The sequence below is a fragment of the Humulus lupulus genome, chromosome 9, assembly GCF_963169125.1.
Source record: "Humulus lupulus chromosome 9, drHumLupu1.1, whole genome shotgun sequence".
In the NCBI taxonomy this organism is placed as follows: Eukaryota; Viridiplantae; Streptophyta; class Magnoliopsida; order Rosales; family Cannabaceae; genus Humulus; species Humulus lupulus.
This window is the reverse complement of record NC_084801.1, coordinates 37,014,403-37,032,778: the sequence shown is the minus strand read 5'-3', so window position 1 is coordinate 37,032,778 and position 18,376 is coordinate 37,014,403. Positions and strand designations below refer to the sequence as shown.

Below are 18,376 nucleotides of genomic sequence, written 5' to 3'. Positions count from 1 at the left end.
ATCCTACAAATGGAGGCACTGCCCTCCGAACATCACGTCGTGCAGCACTCTCCCTCCATATCTTGTTCTCTACCTCCTCAGTTGTGAGGGATTTCTCAACCACCTAGGCATAAGTAGTCTCCCCATGTACTAATGTAATCCACACATCCCAGACTATCATAGCATTCACCCCCCAAACAAATGTCTTGCCTTGCTGCATTTGTAGGCACTAGGTTAGGTGCAAACTTAGCCAGCCTGTTGAATTTCAGGGCATACTCAGTGACTGTCATACTGCCCTGCACCAAACTGGTAAACTCGTTCACCTTCGCCGCTCTAACAACATTATTATAATACTTTTGGTTTAAAAGATCTCTGAACTCATCCCAACGCATGGAAGAAACTTCTCGAGTCTGGGATGCCACCTCCCACCATATACGAGCGTCTTCCCGGAACATAATGGTGGCACAAGCCACTCTGTCATTACCTACCACCCTCATAAAATCCAGGATGGAGGTAGTCAGGCTCATCCACTACTCAGCCTTGAGCGGATCTGGTCCTCCCTCAAAGGTTGGAGGATGTTGCTTCTTGAATCTCTCGTACAACGGCTCCCACCTATTCTCAATCTCAGGTTGTTGTACGGCTGGTGCCACGACAGGTGGCATGTCTGGTGCAGCGTTCCCTGGCGGAACCTGCTATCTCAATAAGCGAATCTCTTCCTCTTGACTCTGAAGTCTGGCTTGCATATCAGCAAGAATTTGTTGCCAGTTCTTACGGACTGGCAGAGGGTTCTGGCCCTGGTTATCATCTCTAGCCTCGATCTCAGCACCGGCTAGTCGAACTGATCGCCTTGGAGGCATAACTCTCCAAGTATATCTGCAATCAATGACTCAGCTCATTAGGCAATGATAACAAGTTTTTTTTTTTTAAGTCACCCCATGGTCCAATGCCAACAATCAAGAAAAAATAGGCAATCACAATGCTAACAGGCATTCCAATAATACTAACATACAGTAGCAATGCTAATAAGCATGCCTTTTCATGTACACATAGCAGTCAAGGGCCAAGCCCTATCAGTATATCTCATGCTCCCTAATAACAGGCAGATTAGGCATTTATATTTCATTTGAGCGGTTAAACACATAACCACATATATAGTTATCAAACTCTGAGTCGAGCTTGTCTTTAGCGACAAGTGTACATGCCCAACCAATCTTCCGGAACCCTTAAACCTAGACCGCTCTGATACCAAGTTTTAATGCCCTGGATAGCCAAGACCATTACACTGTGTATTTTAAATAGTGCTGGACTTGCTAATCAAGTAATTTGGATATAAACGTGTAACTAAGGATGATTAATAGATTAGGGTTTAAAAATTTGATCATAGGAATAGTTGTTTTCATTAAAAAGTTTGAGTCTGTACATTACAAGGCATTTACAACTTCAAAAACAATTACAACATAAGTCGGCCTAAGCGGCAAAATTAAGTTTTGGCTCTAGTCCCTGTTGATTCCTTGGCGTGGCTGTCGAGCAGCTGCAAATGTACACGCCGCCCCTAAAGCTCTCAACTCATGGCTGGTTCAGCTTCCCATTTCCCTTACCTGCACCACATAGCACCCGTGAGCCAAAGCTTAGCAAGAAAACTTATATCAACAGATTCAATAAGCAATAGAATATAAACAATAAGCTTAGTAGTAATAATTTTCTCAAAAAAACACATAATCCAAGTTAACAATCAATGAGTAGATAAGTGCAAATGACACTTCTGATTATTTAGGTGGCGTACGGACTAGACAAGTGCATACTGCACCCCGAGGTTTCCCTAGCCAAATGGTCTGCGTTCTGCACACTTATTGCCATCCCCAGCGCCTTTAGGCTGAGCTTTCAGATTATATTTAATCAAACATATTGATTCCATAACACACAATCAGATGCATCATATACAAACATGTCTAATCGAATAATCACATTTATAACCACAGACATATCCATTAACCGGAGTCCGAGCCCCGATCACAACCAGGGTGCAGTTTTCTTACCTTGAGTCCCGAGCACGATCCCTACTCTCGAGCCCTAACGGTATAACCTAGTCACAAAGCAATAACAGACAACCATCAATCACTTAGACTATTGAAGAGCTTCAAGGTAAATTTCTAGCCTTCGGGATCTTGAATTCTACTAAACCGGGTAGTAGAATCCTTCCCGAGCCTTTAGGTTTGAGTTCTCGAGCTTAAAAACCCTATTTGGCCAAAATTCTCTATTTGAGTCGCGGTTCCCCCACGAGATTGCAGCCCTCAACAAGTCAGAGAGAAAAATCCTCATGTTTCCTAGACACGCACCGCAACACAACCCACCCAGTGAAGCAGCGCTAAGGCAGTTCAATGAACCCTCTTAGGTCTCTGAGTTCATGCGGGTCGCGGCGCCCCTAGAACAGCGTCGTGACGCGACCCTGTGAACCCAGAAATTCTGGGGGTTTTAGTGCCTTTTCCACGAGATAAATCACCAAAACTCACCACAAATGTGAACTAAAGCTAAAATTAAACCCCCTACACCTCAATACTACACTCAGAGTAATACAAACATCTAAAAACTTAACCAAAAATCTCATTGAAACTAAAAATTCAGAAAGAACTTTTAAACTTCAAAACTTTAAAACTCAGAACCTAAAACTTCCAATTACCTTTGTTTTAATCAATCATAGCTGCTCCCTTAAGCTTAGAAGCTCCCAGATCCAACTGAGCTTCAATTCCCCAGTAATCCTTGCCCCAAAATTCAAAGAATCAGTGCTTTTCCCTTTCAATTTTCCAAAGCCTCCACTATGAGAGTGAGAGAGAGCAAATGAGAGAGAGAAAGAGAGGCTGAGTGTTTTTTGTTTTCTGATTGTTTCTGAAGGCTTCCTAAATCTCTAAGTGGTTAAGGTAGTCATAGGCTAGGGAAAAGACCCAATTGTCCCTAGCCTTAACCTTGGTTCTCTAACGCCCCCAAGGGCAAAATTGTCTTTGTACCACATTTCCCGCTAATCCTCAAGTAGCCCTATAAATTCACAATTAATCCCGACATACCCAAATAATCACCAAATAACTACCCATCACCTGATAAATCCCGACTACGCACTAAGTTTCCCCAAATACCCCTAGGCTCACCTCGAGTATTTGACCCCGTTGTGACTTTTTCCCCTACTTCACTTACTAGGATCGCCTCGAGCCAAATATCACAAATATATCCACATAATAATGTGGTCTCAATCACATAACACATATAATTAGATTTATACCTTCAACAGGTCAAAATTACAAATATGCCCTTATTAACAAAAACAGGCCCACATGCATATTTAATACACATAAACATGCATAAATACTCATATCACCATATAAATCATATATGACACATAATCACACATATATTCAATTAATTTCACGTAATTCGCATATAAATTCAATTTGGCCATCTTGGCACACTAATCAAGGCACTAAGCCTTGTTAACAAATTTGGGACGTTACATATTCTTTCCTTAATGCATAGTCTAAATCCATGCATTCAATAACCAACAGAATGTTCTCTTTCCAGCTCTTAAAGTTTGTGTCGTTAACACAGGAATCGAGTTCATGTTGGCAGGAATATTAGCACAAGTAGTAACTAACAAATTCAAAACAAACAAATAACATAAGCTCACATAACAGAAATTCATGTCATAACATACAAAATAGTAAAAGAAAATAAAACGTGTAAGACACAAATTTCAATCAACTGTAGTGGTGGGCCCATTTAAACAAGATACCTAGCACAACATTGATGTTTAGTGTTTGGATAGAAACATCAATTTGTAAGTGGTACTCTCCATGCAGAAATCAAATGTTGATAATAAATCTGGTCAAACAACAACCTTCCTTTGGGTTGGTATGTTGTTCACATGGAAACTTTATAATTATCACCATTTATTCCCGCGTGTGTATTTGTTGTTTGGCCAATAAATAATCTTCCTTTGGGTTGATCATTGTTCGCATAAACAAGAAACACACACATCCAATTATTTCAAAATAAATAAATCTATGCAAAAGATGTTACTTTGGCAATGTTTTGCTTCATTTAATTTATTTAAAATAGAGGACATAAAAATTAAGCGACTACCCAAATTTAAAAGTTTACCATAAATAAATATAATCATGATAAAATTATAATTTATGTGTACAACAATATATATCTACACAAATTTTATGAATTTAATAAAACCATGTATTCATAAAATATTAATCTCAAATATATATGGTGTGAGAGACAAATAAAGATATATATATATATATGTATCAATATTACATCCATATTTTAACTAAATAAATGACTTTGATTGATTCCCAAAACAGTATAATATGAATGTAAAAACAATAAAGTTTTTATATAATCATAAAAAAATCAACTTAATTGATTCCCAAAAGCTTACTGATATAACCCTGAAGCAGAGATTAATACATTAAAAAAAATAAATGAATGAATCAATAAAAATGATTCATTGCTGAGAGACACATGTACATAAAAGCAGTGATGTATCCCATATTACACAAATATATAAATACGCGTATTAGTTCTAAAATGAGTTGAATGGAGTATATGTATAAACTAAATGGTAATGAATTAATAACCATTGCAGTAATAGAATCTTCTAATATGTAAATGTAACAATCGAATCAACAACACATTAATTGGAAAGACTAAAATAAATCTGAATAGATGAATCAATACAGATTTTGCAAACAACCAATTATAATGTAATGAGCATTGCCGATCAAATAAGAAATTCAATGGAGAACTAAAGAATACAGTGGTGCCAAAAAAATAAAAATATGCCCATCCAACAAATATAAACATATATATTGACTACCGGTCAAAATTGAACACATATATATATATTAACAAAATTGAAGCATATAATATATATCATAATCTGACAATCTATTAATCATGATTAATGAAATATAATCATAATATGAATCAAAATTTTAAAACAATATAGATTTATGAAATAAATTTAAATCACGTGTATAAACATAAAATTCAATAATCACAACTAATATGATTAATCCTAACTATGATTAATGAAATACATGGTTATTCGTTGCAATCTATTGCTGTGTTAGATATCAAATGTGTATTGTTTGATCCATCTAATTTTAAAGTAAATAAGATTTAATAATTTACTACGTTAGAAATTGTTAGATCTTAGTAGAACATTTGTCTAAATTAAATGAAAGTGCTTGTGCTTGTGTTGTTTGGTTTCATTGATCTCTTTATTTTTTAATACTTCTACTAGGTTAAACTTTTAGTGATTCTCTTGGTTTATTTATTGATTAAGGTTAATTTAATCGCTTGTTTCTAATTAATTACAACTAAGAAGAGATAGGAATTTAGTTTTAATGGTAAATTGTGAAATTCCAATAGTGAATGTTGACATATACCAATATTTCTTCTTTTGATTGATTCTAGTATTTTAAATAATTTTGTTTCTTTCTTTTTTTTTTTTTTTATTGAGAAAACTTCTTTCCCAATCTTTGATTGAGAAAACTAGAGTAATCACTCTCTGTGGGATCAATCTTACTCTCACTACTAATATATTAGAATTTTATGGACCCTCTATTTTTAAAATGTATTTTTGAACATTATGTTTTGTCAAATGATCATAAATAGTCTCCGAACTCAAATTTAGTCAAAAATATTTTTAAATGTAATCTCATTCCGATCAATACTTGTTGGAGATCACCACATTTCCCAAGTGGATGACCCACTAAATAAAACCAATAGCAAAAATATTTTACAAAACATAAGAACCAAAAATGTATTTTTTAAAACAAAAAATACAGAGATCTAAAATAGTATAAATCGATTTAAAGGTGAATATAATAGTGGCAAAGAATATTTATTGTTAAGAACTTGTAGGTGTGTTAACTTGGGCTTCTTGGATGATTTCTAGCATAATTTATCTCTGAATGTGACTGATTAAAAAAAACCCTTTGTTATGATTGATTTGTTCCCATAAAACACTAAAAAATTACCAAAATAGACAAAGGAAGCAAATACAAAATAATTATATATAATATATATTAAAAATGGTATAACTGCAGCTGATGATCATTATTGAACTATTTAAGTCTGTTCAAATACATGTAACAAATGAGCTGGCTCCTCCTTTTTTAAGACCATACTGGCTGCTGCTCTCTACAACTATTTCATAATAATAACTTTATATAAAAATGAGGAAAAATGTAATCTTTAACTAACTTCAACCCCCTCTCCTCTCCTCTCCTCTCCTCTCCTCTCCTTTCTATCCCAACTAAAGAATGGTGCCTCAAGTCAGCAGCTTGTGATATCTAGAGTCCATCATCTCTGTGTTGATCATCCTAATATGAATTCTTGTTACCATTTTCAAGAAGACGTCAACAACGGGACTCCATAACCGTTGCGATGAGACTTCTGCCATCTCCATGCTGTCTTCAAACTCTCATGAAGATCAGTGTGTTTCGCTGTCCAGTTGAGCTCGTTTTTTATCTTAGATGGGTCGCTGTACACTTCAGCATAGTCACCAGGCCGGCGGTCAAGAAAATCAACTTTGATATTCACCCCAGTTGCCTTCTTACAAGCTTCCACAAACTCTTTTACTGATCTACCTGAAAACAGAAATCCAAACACAAGCTTAGGACGATTTCAATGTATAGAAACAAATCCTTTTGAAGAGAAAGTAAAATTACAATTTGAACCATTCATATATTCAATATCAATCAAAATAGAAAAAGTTGCTCCCTTCATCTCCCACCTTTTCCTGTGCCAACATTGTAGATTCCAACTTTACTAGGTTTAGCCTTCTCAAGAGCTTTCACATGAGCATCAACCAGGTCAGTGACATCAATGTAATCACGTACACAAGTTCCATCAGGGGTGCTATAGTCTGTCCCTTTAACCTGCAATGCATCCGATACATTAACATTACCATACTAATTTTCTAAATAAATATATATCCTTTTTACAAAAAAAAAAAGCATAAATACAAACAGAACCATGAAATGGTGTGTTAATCATCATAAGAACCAACTCTTTTTCACATTTTCCTAATCTCCTTTTACCATTGGTGTGATTTATGCAAAAGGGAAGCCTATGTACTAATTAGTAGCTTGTAATGTATCACTTAACAAAATTTTAGTAAGACTAATAACATGACAGCTGTTAAATAAAACATTTCTCTCCAAGCCTACACAAAAAGGTCGATCATTTTTTTTTAGAAAAACTAAATTAGCCAAGAACTTACATCCTTACCGCTATAAGCTTATTGGGGTGAATGATTTAGTTCATTATTTTCTTTTAACTTTCATGGATTGATTCTTGTAACAAATCAAGTTTCACCAAGTAGCATACCTTAAGCCCAGGAATGATACCACGAGCTGCATCAAAACAAGCACCTGAGATACGTCCATGCTCACGCAGCTCAGGTCTGGGAGCCTCCCCTAATCTACCACCGGGATCTGAACCAATCACATTGAAGTATCTGAACAGGGGGGAAAAAAACAAAAAGAAAAGGTGAAAATCAGAAGAACCATTCACAAAAATAAATAAAGTCTAAATATCAGTTCCATTTTTAAATATCAGACAAGTATTGGGTTACGATGGTATTTTCAATTGCAAACATACTTCAATACAGAAACTAATAAATTAGAGAACGCACAAAACGATATATTTTAAATTTGATAAAGATGTTTGCCAAGGAAACAAAAAAGGGAGAATCATAACAGAATATTACTAAAGACACTTAAGTTTAGAGTGTACACCCGTGAACGACGAAAAAGAAAAAAAACCAGTTCAAGATAGCGTGGATCCATCAAAATAGCAGACAACCACGGGCAGAGAGTTAAATATATACTTCTAATTCTAGAAGAACTGGCAATGCTTTTAAAGGGTGACCATCAATATCTGAATCTACTACACACAAATCATAGCTCCTCCCTTTGATTTTAGAGCAAAAAGTAACTTGCTAAGAATAGGAGAAAGTGGCAATTGGCTTCTTCAAGATATACTTACAGTTGAGGAAGATTAGTCAAGACAATTGAGGAAGGAATCAAGAGTATCAAAATGCTTCGTAAGAATAAGTTTATCGTAATACAAACCTTAGAATCATGACTGCCATGTTAGAATTTTTAGAGAAATCCAGGATAATATCTTCTGCCATCTTCTTAGCTTTTCCATATGGATTAATTGGAAACTGAAGAAAGAAAAAAAAAGATGTCAATTAGACCTCTCACAGAGTAGAATAACAAATACAATTCTCTCATAGCATTCCAATATCAAATCCATGCAAAATATTTAAAAACATAATAATAATAAATCTAAATATACTAAGCTAAAGAACATATTTGTCAAAAAGAACCAATTTCCTTTCAAAGGAAAATGATAAAGTAAAAATTTTCCACCTGTTTAGTTTCTTCAGTGATTGGCATCTTCTCAGGTTCCCCATATGTTGCACATGTACTGGAGTATATCAACGTCTTTACACCATGCGCTACCATTGTTTCTAGGACAATCAAGGTATTTGATGTAATGTTGTGATAATACCTGTGTAGAGATAAAGATATTATAACATTTCGGCTGGTAAGATTCTATAACAATTTTAACAACCAAGCTTAAAAGTTTAAGTGATCAATAAAATCTTTGAAGAAAACTATACCAATATATATATATTGAAGCCTATGTTAAGATTCTAAGTGCAGCAAAAGGAAAATTTTAATGAGATAGTTTTACTCACTTGAGGGGATCAAGGGTGCTTTCCCCAACATAAGCTACGGCAGCAAAATGCATAACGGCATCAAATGCATTCTCTGAAAATATTTTATTTACCTGGAGTAATCAGCTAAGTAAACTTCCATTCTTGCTGTTTTCAAACAAATTATTGCTTTTACGAAAAATAAAATCTTATTAAGAAGAGCATTGTAAGGATACAGCTTTTGCATCCCCCAAGTCAGCATAGATAAACTGAAGCCTCCCAGGTTCAGGAAATAAGTCTTGGAGAACCTTAACAGCACCCAGGTTTCCCCGTGAAAGGTTATCCTGTCAGAAAATAAAATTGTTCAAGATCTATACAAGCAAACATCAACATGATGCAATTGGCTCAAAAGTTAATTTTTCGGTTAATCAGAAAATGGCATACCACAATAGTTACACGGTATTTGTCCTTCAGAAGTCTCAATGTAGCATGTGAACCAATATAGCCTGCCCCCCCTGTTACCAGGACATGAGTTACACCTTCTTCATGACGTGAAAACTGGAGGAAGTGATTTTTCAATGATGTGTTAGTAACACATACTTGGAAAAATCACAAAGAGAATTGAATATGGCACATTGAGAAAGACAATAGCATATGTAATGGTCATGTTGGCAAAAGCAGCACGACTAAAAACAAGGTGTCATTCAAAGCAAATTAAAGGTTAAGGTAACAGAACTGTATACTAGAGTGCAAGTATATGTTGACATCATTAGATACAGTAACATAATTCTTATAGATTCATTGAAAAAATTTAGAACAATTCAGATGCAACAAAAATAAAAACAATATGATATTGATTTCTCCCAAAATAATGACCCATTTATGATCATCTTTTGAATTATAAATCATATGAATTAATAGCAACATTAGTCCTCTCCAAGTCCAACAATAAATAATTTATGCAACTGTAAAACCACAAGAAAAGTAACACACATGCCTGATTTCATTATAGATAAAATGTACTTCAGAACTAGCACAAAAATTCAAACAGATTAATCAAGGTCCTGTTTGTCATTGTTTTCTTTTTCACTTTTGAGAACCAAATTGCATTGTCTGGGGTAGTTGGATGGATTTTCCCAAAAACAATTAAAAGAGCTTCCTAAAGAACTCAAATCCTAAAACTATAAGAGAAACAAACAAGCAAAACTACTGCAAGATTTATTGACAATGTTTTACTTTAATCGTTCAATATTATCCATTAATCAAAAGTATAATTTCATATTTATCCACAAACCATTCAACCAAACTAAAAAGCTCCAACTTTTGTTTCTGTTCTAATTCTTGAAAAGCTAAAAGTAAAATATTATCCTGACAGCAGCCTTGAATGTCCAGAAACCATAACAGAGTTTATTTAATTGGCTACTAAATTCAATCTACACAGCACAGACACAGAAAGCATGCATAATTGGCCAAGCTCAATAAAAGAAATATTTTAGCAAGGAGCATCACGAATCCTTCATTCAAATGGAAGTCAAAGTATTACAGTAACAAAAATAATTAAATAAGATAGTGATTTTACCACAGTAGGGGTATTAAAAGATGGGGATTGCTTGAGCATGACAAAACATAATGCTGCAACAGTGGCAATCATAAGAATCTTTCCTACAACATTGTTCTTCTTCTTTGGATCTGCATAATCCATGCCTATTAAGTAAAACAAGGTCAACAAGAAGAGATTAAAAAATATAATTCATAATAAAACCTCTGATTTAATCCCAATGCAATAAACAAAGTAACCAAGCAACAGATATTAGTATGGATAAGATAATAAAATATCTGATTTTTTTTCCTCCCATTTTAATTTTCGCACCTCCCCCCCACCACACGATTTGAAACTCTATCCTTGCTTTATTTGAACTACTTCCACCGTTTTTGTCTCATATTTCACAGAAAAAACAAGAGCTTAATGCCTCGTATACAAATATAAAGCAGACAACTAGTATACAAATTTTACTCTTTTAACCTCATAGAGTTAAATTTTATATAGCTTTGATAGCCATCGTGATTTATAAATTCAAATTAGGTGAAAATGCCAAATTTTAGATTCCACACAAACAAGCAAACAGGGATTACCTCCAAGAGACAAGGATCTACCCGACCTTGGTTGAGTTCTGGTCCTGCCTAAATTTAGCATTGGGGAATTTTTTATAGTGCTGGCTTTCAAAGATATGAATCAAGTACTAAGCCTCAGCAAGAAATCATGAAAAACCCTCTGCCTGGATATGTTTTTGGAGCAATGAACTGCAATGAATGAAAATCAGAAATATTCAGCAAAAGACATCAAAGGTGACCGAAACAGAGGCAAACAAAAAAGTTGTTGAACTGGGTCCCAAATCAGATGAGGAAAGGTATCAAAAAGTAAGAAACCTAAAGACATCAAAATAAAATAAATTAAAATAAATAAATAAATAACACCTGAAACGGCCAGAAACATATAAACCATGGAGAATTCACAACAAAAAGACCAAAAAAAACTAAGATCTAGAAACACTCGAAGAAGAAACTCGTAAAAGAATGCAATTTATAAGAGAAGGTGAATGTTTCAAACATTCGAAAGCCTTTTTTAAAAGAAAAAATAAAACATCGTTTGCTGTCAGAGCATGTCTGACCAAAAAAAATAATTGGACAGAAAAACACCTTGAGGTCCACTAATCAAAATTGAAAACAAAGTTTAATAGAATAAAGAGAAAATAAAATACAATACATATTTTGGCCAGGAATTTAAAATTTGAAAGATAGTATGGTTAATACAAACAGTTATAAAAAAAGAAAAAACACAAGACAAAATTCAAAATTTCAAGATCCAACAAGGGCAATCATCAGTAAATCCATCTCCACAAAAAATAAAAAATAAAATCTGTTTTTTTTTTTCAAAAATGGTATCTTTATCCCTCGATGATCATCCCATCAAGAGCCCGGGACATAGTAAACTCCAAAATACATAACATATAAACCAAACAATAACATGCAAATTGATCAATTCAACTTCCTATACAAGCAAAATTCAACTTCCTATATAAGCAAAATTCAAAATTCAAACCAGAAAAAATCCTTCAATCCCTAAAAATACATGAAAAGGATCAGTACCCAGATGAAAAAATACGCCCAAAAAAACACGCTTTTTTTTCTTTCTCTTTCAATGAATCAGAAGAGCGTTGAAGAAGAGAGATTGTAAGAGGAGGAGCGTGGAAGTTTATAAATAGAGGAACCCACGAAGCCATTTCCCCCACATAAACATACAAAAAAGTTGACCATAATTTAAGTAAAAAAAAAAATTGAAAAACGTAAGAGAGAGAGAAAGCAACAAATTGACTGGTCTAGAGAGAGAGAAGAAGACGAAGAAGAAAACGTACAATAGCAGAGAGGTGATCTAGGAAGAAAGGAAAGAAGGACCTTCTCCCCTGTGCTCTAGCTCTGGCTCTAGCTCTGGCTCTGGTTGGGTTTTTGTTGATTGAAGTAATGAGAGAGAAAAAATTAAGAGAGAGAATGAGCAAGAGAAAGAGAATGAGACCTCTAACAGGCGCAGATTTCTCTTCTTCATGTTTCTGTTTTTTGCTATTTGTCTTCGGAAAGAGAAATGAGAATTCTGAAAAAACTCCTACAGTATTCACTTTTTTATTATTATTATTATTATTTTATAAATAAATTAATTTATGATAATTAAATTAGTTGTGATAAATAAAGGAAACTCCACGTATTAACCTCTGTTTTCCCTATTATTATAACCATATATCTCTTTTAAAAAAAATTCACAAAAACAATCTCATACCAAAAAGTCATAAATACCCTTATCACAAATTAAGACTCTTCTCCCATCTTTCTTATCTTGTCTCTTCTCTCACCATATTGCATCCACAACCACCATCAATTATTATATTTTTTCTTTCTCTTCACCTTATTCACGAATTACAGCTACCATTTTCTTCTATATCGAATTTTGTTTTCTCTTTCTTCCAAGGTTATCATCTCACTATTTTTTTTATTTTAAAATTACCAAAATTGAAAGAAGAAAGAGTTTTTGATAATGGATAAGTACTATTGTTATTTATAAATTATGGGTATATTATATAATAGTTTATTGTTATTTTTCAAAGTGTTCTTCCTGAAAACTTTGCCAAAAATGAATTTTATGTTAAAATGACAAATTTTATGTGATTTTTTAGATTTAGATTTTTTATGTTCAAACCTAGTTTAATCGAACCTAGTTCAGACCAAATTCGGACTAAGTTCAGACTAAGTTTGGACCATGTCCAAACAAGGTCCAAACTTGTTCTGAACTAGGTCCGAACAAGGTCCACACTAAGTTTGAACTTAATCAAAACCATATCCGATTAAAGTGTGAACTTTATCCAAACTGGGTCCGAATCATGTTTGAACAAAGTCCGAATTAAGTTTGAATCATATTCGAATAAGGTCTGAACCATGTCCGAACAAAATCTGAACCAAAAAGCTCTAAATCGCATATTTCAAACGAAAATTCACAATCTCAACAAAAAATTAATTTTTTTTGTTCGTTTCTAAGCCCAGAATAGTGCAAAAAACACACATAAGTTATTTTATAACACACCTACAAATTATAAATAACAAAAAAAACTTACTAATTATCAATTGCTTCAAATAATTATTTCTCCTTCAACTTTGAGTATATTTTTAAAGAATGATGATTTTGTTACGATGATTTGAAAAATAGATGAGTAGAAGAAGATAGTTAATAGTTGTTGCAATAGACTTCTTCTCTTGATCGTAGGAGGAGGATGTTAGTTAAGAGCATTTAAGTCATTTTAAATAGGTATAAAGTTATTTTTGTGAAAAAATATTACAAGGGGAATATGATTATAATAATAAGATACAAAAACATTATTTAGTGGAGTTTCCCTAAATAAATTAGTATTATGTTTACCTAATTTTATTATATGAATAAAATAATGTTATTTTTTGTTAGACTAACGCGGCTGCTGGTTTTGTCCTATCACCAATTACACTCTGCCACGTCACTTCTTTCTTTTTGGCCTTTTTCTTTTTATGGACCCACTAATGTAGTGGGTCCCACCTTAACATGGACCAGCCTTTGCACTATCACATTTTTGTAAGGAAAAATGTCATTTTGGTATGGTTGAGTAAAATATGAATTTTTTTACTTATTAAAAAATATATGTGATTTGTTTTGCTTTATTGAAAATACTAAAATTGCTTATTGTATCAAAACATGATTTAATTCCAATTATATATTATTAATGATTTTTTGGGACTATGACTATGCCTTGATAAGAGCAAAAAATGCTATTTAGATGTAATCCGTTTGGATGAGTTAGGTTGGAATATTTCAATAAATAATAGGCTTTTTTGGTGAATTAATGAGTTCCCAACTACGTGTCTTGTAAAAGGCTTTCATTGGACTTGAAAATTGAATATAAATTTTACTTTTCTCTAAAATAAAATCAATATTTTAATTCTAATACCTATTTTGCTTTTTATTAACTTTTTAAGGCTATAAAGATTTTTTTTTCAAAGGGCCATATAGATTACACCACCTTTAATTAAGGCTTAAAAAAGTTTAGTGTAGAAAAGTTTCTTCAAACCATAATTTTAGGTTTGGATTTGGATTTGGCACTACTAAAATTAGTTTGCAAATTATAAGATTTTATTTTATATTTTTGGTAAATGTATATGCAATGCTAAGGATCAACATACTCGCAGTTCTAAATTACAGCTAAATTAATTATATTAAAAATAATAGAGTGAACATAAATATTTGAAAAAAAAATGTTAATCACATATATATAATAGATACAAATAACGTGCAAGACACGTTTTTTTAGTTTTATTTATAGAATTTTTTAATTATTTTTATTAAATTTATATTAATGTCATATAAATTTCAAATAAAAACTTATTATAATTAAATAATTTATTTATTTTTGTTTAAGTTTATGTTTTGTTCTAATTTTTGAATTTGGGAGTGATAATAAGATATTATATGTTGACCCTCGATTTAGCCAACTGACACGGAGTCAAAATATGAATGATATAGACGAATATGTATAGATAATAACGTAATGACAAAAGTAAAGAAAACACAGTAATTTATAGTGGTTCGGCCCCAGAATCTGGTAATGACCTACGTCCACTTAGAATGATATTGATATGGGAACAAAAGTGTGATCAGAGAGCTTGGGCTCAATGAGTTTCAACACTCCTCCTCAACAATACTAGTTTTCACAGATAATTTCTATATTTCTATGATTTTCGGGTTGCCAAAAGGTCCCTTCCCATGAGCCATCTCCTGCTTTTTATAGGCTCATGGAGGGTTGCCCAATATTGTTACAGATATTATCCCCTGAATCATGGGATATTCAGAGGATTGCATGAAATAAATTCGGGATACATAAGATCTTTCCATAAATGTTGCTTTGCCAGCGGAACCACCGACCAGTCTGGTCGTGGTAAAAACAGGTCTGTCCTGCTTCTGGCGTGTCTCCTGGTCGATACTCTGGCAGACGCTCTAGGTGTCAGCCACGTGTCAAGAGTTTATTTGCCACGTCACAAATGCTAATTTATTGGATAACATTTGCCCCCCAAAGTTTATTTACCACGAACAGTAAATAAACTTTGAACGAACGACCCTTCGGTAACCCCTCCTGACGTGTCAGAGCCCTTCGTGCGTTCTTGAAAAAAGCAAACCACTCCTGTCTAATCAAGGCTTTTCAGTTTCCCAGAAACAATTTTGACGGCCATTACGCTTCCCCATACTTCGAAAATGGAAAACTAATGATCACGCCTTTTGAATACCAAAGACAAACTTATATAAGGTTACTTGAGCCATTTCTTTCCTTTTTACGCACGTCATCTCTTTGTCGAAAAACCCTAAAAACCAGAGCTTTACTCTCTCCGGCGAACCTTCCTTTGTGCTGTAGGATCAGACGGTGGGCTCATTGACTTCCGAAACTCTCACTTCCATCTTCACGACCACTTTCCTTGGTAAGCTACTTTGAAACTCCATGCTTCTAGCCTTTCGTGGTGCATGCTTTTAAATGGTGTACTGTTTGAATCTATTGGTTTCTGGTTTTTTGAACGCCTGTAGATAAGATGTCTTTGTACGCAACGTAGGCTTATGAGTAGGTTTAAAACCCAGGATTAGCACTTTTTAGGACGTAGGATCGAAGTAGCATTTCGATTTTTTAATCCAGTTGGAAATAATTTCTTCCCGTTTGTGAGGGGAGTCGAAAAAGCTTTTCAGGAAAACTTTTCACTTTCACCCTTTCGGTCCGTTTTTTAAACTGTTTGCGCAGAGAGACTTAGTTAGAATGTTGTTATATAAAGGCTTAGCTTTTATACTTCGACCAGCGTTACTTTAAGAATCTCCTAGATCCCTCTGACCTCGCCTCCCCATTCTTCTGTTTGCAGATTTTAATGCCAGATTTGTGGGGAGGTGAGAGACCCATCGACGACGATCTCCTTGCCCAACTGCTCGAGGGAGAAGAACAACTAGCCGATCGCATCCACCAGATACCCTTCTCACGAGCTTCTTCCAGACCGCACCCTTCTCCTTCTATGGCCCGTTCAAAATCCTCTGGCAAGAAAAGGCCCGAATCTGAAAGTAACCCTTCTCCTTCTGCCCAGCCTGATTCGCAGGCGGGGGCTCCCTCGACCAGTGGTCGAGAGAATCTTACTCCTGACCCCAATATCCAAACTAGGGCTCGTCCTCGTCATCGCAGTCCGCCTGATGTCGAGTGGTACACTCCTCCAGCCAGTTCGATGACCCCTCGGATGGTCGCGAACTGCTTCAGAAAATACCCCCTAACGGGGGTAACCATTACACGTCCTACTGCGGAGCAGAGGGCTAACCGTCCAGGAGGGGCAAATAGCGCCTGGTCCCGGTATCACATTGAAGCGGGGGCTTATCTCCCTCTTCATCCTTTCTTTGTGGGGGTGGCCAATTATTTCGGCGTCGCTCCCTTTCAAATAACTCCTAATGGATATAGGATGTTGGCTGCACTCTATGTCCTGTACAAACTTAACAAATGGCCAGAACCTTCACCTCATGAGGTTAATTACCTCTTTGACCTTAAGTCCAATCCCCAACACAACGGGACGGGCTTTTTTCACTTCTGCCATCAGGAAACTGGCCGGACGTTTTTGAGTGGCACCACCCACATATCAAACGTGGGACATTACAACAAGGAGTACTTCTTTACTCCGGATATATCCAGCAACAACTTGGCTTTCGCGAGAGGAGGTACAATTTTGTCTTTGCCTTGGTCGATACTTTATCATAGAGTATTTCCTTTCGTCATTTCTCAAACTCGACTTGCTTTTCAGGCCCCTGGTTGCGCCCGACCCCAACACCAGATATGGTGTCGAGGTCTGACACTCTGGCCAAGATGTCTGCCGCTACCAAATGTGTCAAGACCTTGACACAAGAAAAGAATTTGAGGTCGTCTGGCCTTCTGGCTCCTCGCCATGACAATAGAGGGTCCAAAACGGACGAACCCACTGCTGGGGGGGTTCCCGAGCAGCAATTTCCTGTGCCTTCTCCAAGGAGGAGGCCAACAGGAGTTACGATCAGGGAACCCACGGGCAGCCCTTCTGCAGAAAGGCCTTCTGCTCCCCAAGGCAAGGGGAAAGAAAAGGCCAAAGAACCAGTTGTTGACTTGGAAGAGTCTTCTGATGACAATGGTAACGTTATTTCGCTTTTAAATGGTCTGCCAATCCCCTGTCACATGTTTGACGGGGATGGCAACTTTACATATGCTCCAAATCTAGGGCCAAACTTCTTCATGCCAGAAAATGAGTATATGATTAATAGAGTCAATAGTATAGCGACCAGTAGTTGTAGCTCGGGTATTCACTTTATTATCTTCTTTCTGTTGTATTACTTTTTTCCACCTTTTTCTTCCCTTATTAACCTCTCGTGTTTATTTTCATGCAGATATGTCGACTCCCAATATCTTTGACATGTACCAGGCCAAAGAGGAAGAGGAAGTCCCTCAACTTCAACGGAGGTCAAAGAAACGAACTGGTGAAACCAGTCGAGGCCCTTCAGCCAAGAAGAGTCGACCAGAAGACCCTCCTCAGGGCACTCCAACCGGGCAAAGTCCTGCGCCAACTGGGCGAACTCCTACCCCTCCTCCAGCTCCTTCTGAACAGCAAAACACCCCTGCTCGGTCCAATCCTCCACCTGCGCCTGCTAGGGAGCATCTTTCTCGCGAAGAGGCTCATGAGGCCAGGCTCGTGAGCCATACCATTCGATCCGCTAAGGATCGAATTGAACGGATTGGCAGAGGTGAGCGTGTTGGGGCTGCCATGATCCAAGCTGTAGAGCTACCAGTCGATCAGATCCTGAACAGGACTCTGAACGAGATCTCCAGCGTAAGTATTTCTTTGTTTCTCGAGTCTTTGTTTTTTCAGTTCTCGCGATGAGTCTTGACTTCTTTTTCTTTCGTTTACAGGCCTTACTTTCTGCCATTACTGCTCATACCCGAGCCCAGGCCTACTTTGAGCAGATTGAGGCTAAAGTTCTCGAGAAACATCAGGTGAAGGCGGCTGAGGAGCTTTCGGCTGCTGAATCCAAACATGCTAAGGAGTTGGGGACGGTGGTCC

General features: G+C 35.7%; 1 protein-coding gene across 3 annotated transcripts; it reads right to left on the bottom strand.

Moving 5' to 3' along the window:
• Positions 1–6,078: 6,078 nt before the first annotated feature.
• Positions 6,079–12,343, bottom strand: LOC133801989 (UDP-arabinose 4-epimerase 1). 3 transcript variants are annotated; one of them, XM_062240231.1, is made up of 11 exons: positions 12,130–12,343; positions 10,850–11,017; positions 10,296–10,420; positions 9,161–9,274; positions 8,953–9,060; positions 8,759–8,850; positions 8,427–8,568; positions 8,124–8,218; positions 7,378–7,507; positions 6,782–6,926; positions 6,079–6,635 (listed from the first exon to the last, which is right to left on the bottom strand). In XM_062240231.1, the coding sequence occupies exons 2-11, from the start codon at positions 10,908–10,910 to the stop codon at positions 6,394–6,396; spliced, it is 1,254 nt and encodes a 417-aa protein (XP_062096215.1). In that variant the 5' UTR covers positions 10,911–11,017; positions 12,130–12,343; the 3' UTR covers positions 6,079–6,393. The 3 variants fall into 3 exon arrangements, with proteins under 3 accessions (XP_062096215.1, XP_062096216.1, XP_062096217.1); XM_062240232.1 differs by lacking the exon at positions 12,130–12,343 and adding an exon at positions 11,864–12,021; XM_062240233.1 differs by lacking the exon at positions 12,130–12,343 and adding an exon at positions 11,192–11,211.
• Between the last annotated feature and the right edge of the window lie 6,033 nt (positions 12,344–18,376).

Coding starts and splice junctions, on each gene's coding strand:
- LOC133801989 (XM_062240231.1), bottom strand. CDS start 10,910: ATGCTAAATTTAGGCAGGACCAGAACTCAACCAAGGTCGGGTAGATCC. Junction 9,061..9,160: donor AATACCGTGTAACTATTGTG/GTATGCCATTTT, acceptor ATTTTCTGACAG/GATAACCTTTCACGGGGAAA. Junction 6,927..7,377: donor GTATCATTCCTGGGCTTAAG/GTATGCTACTTG, acceptor GATGCATTGCAG/GTTAAAGGGACAGACTATAG.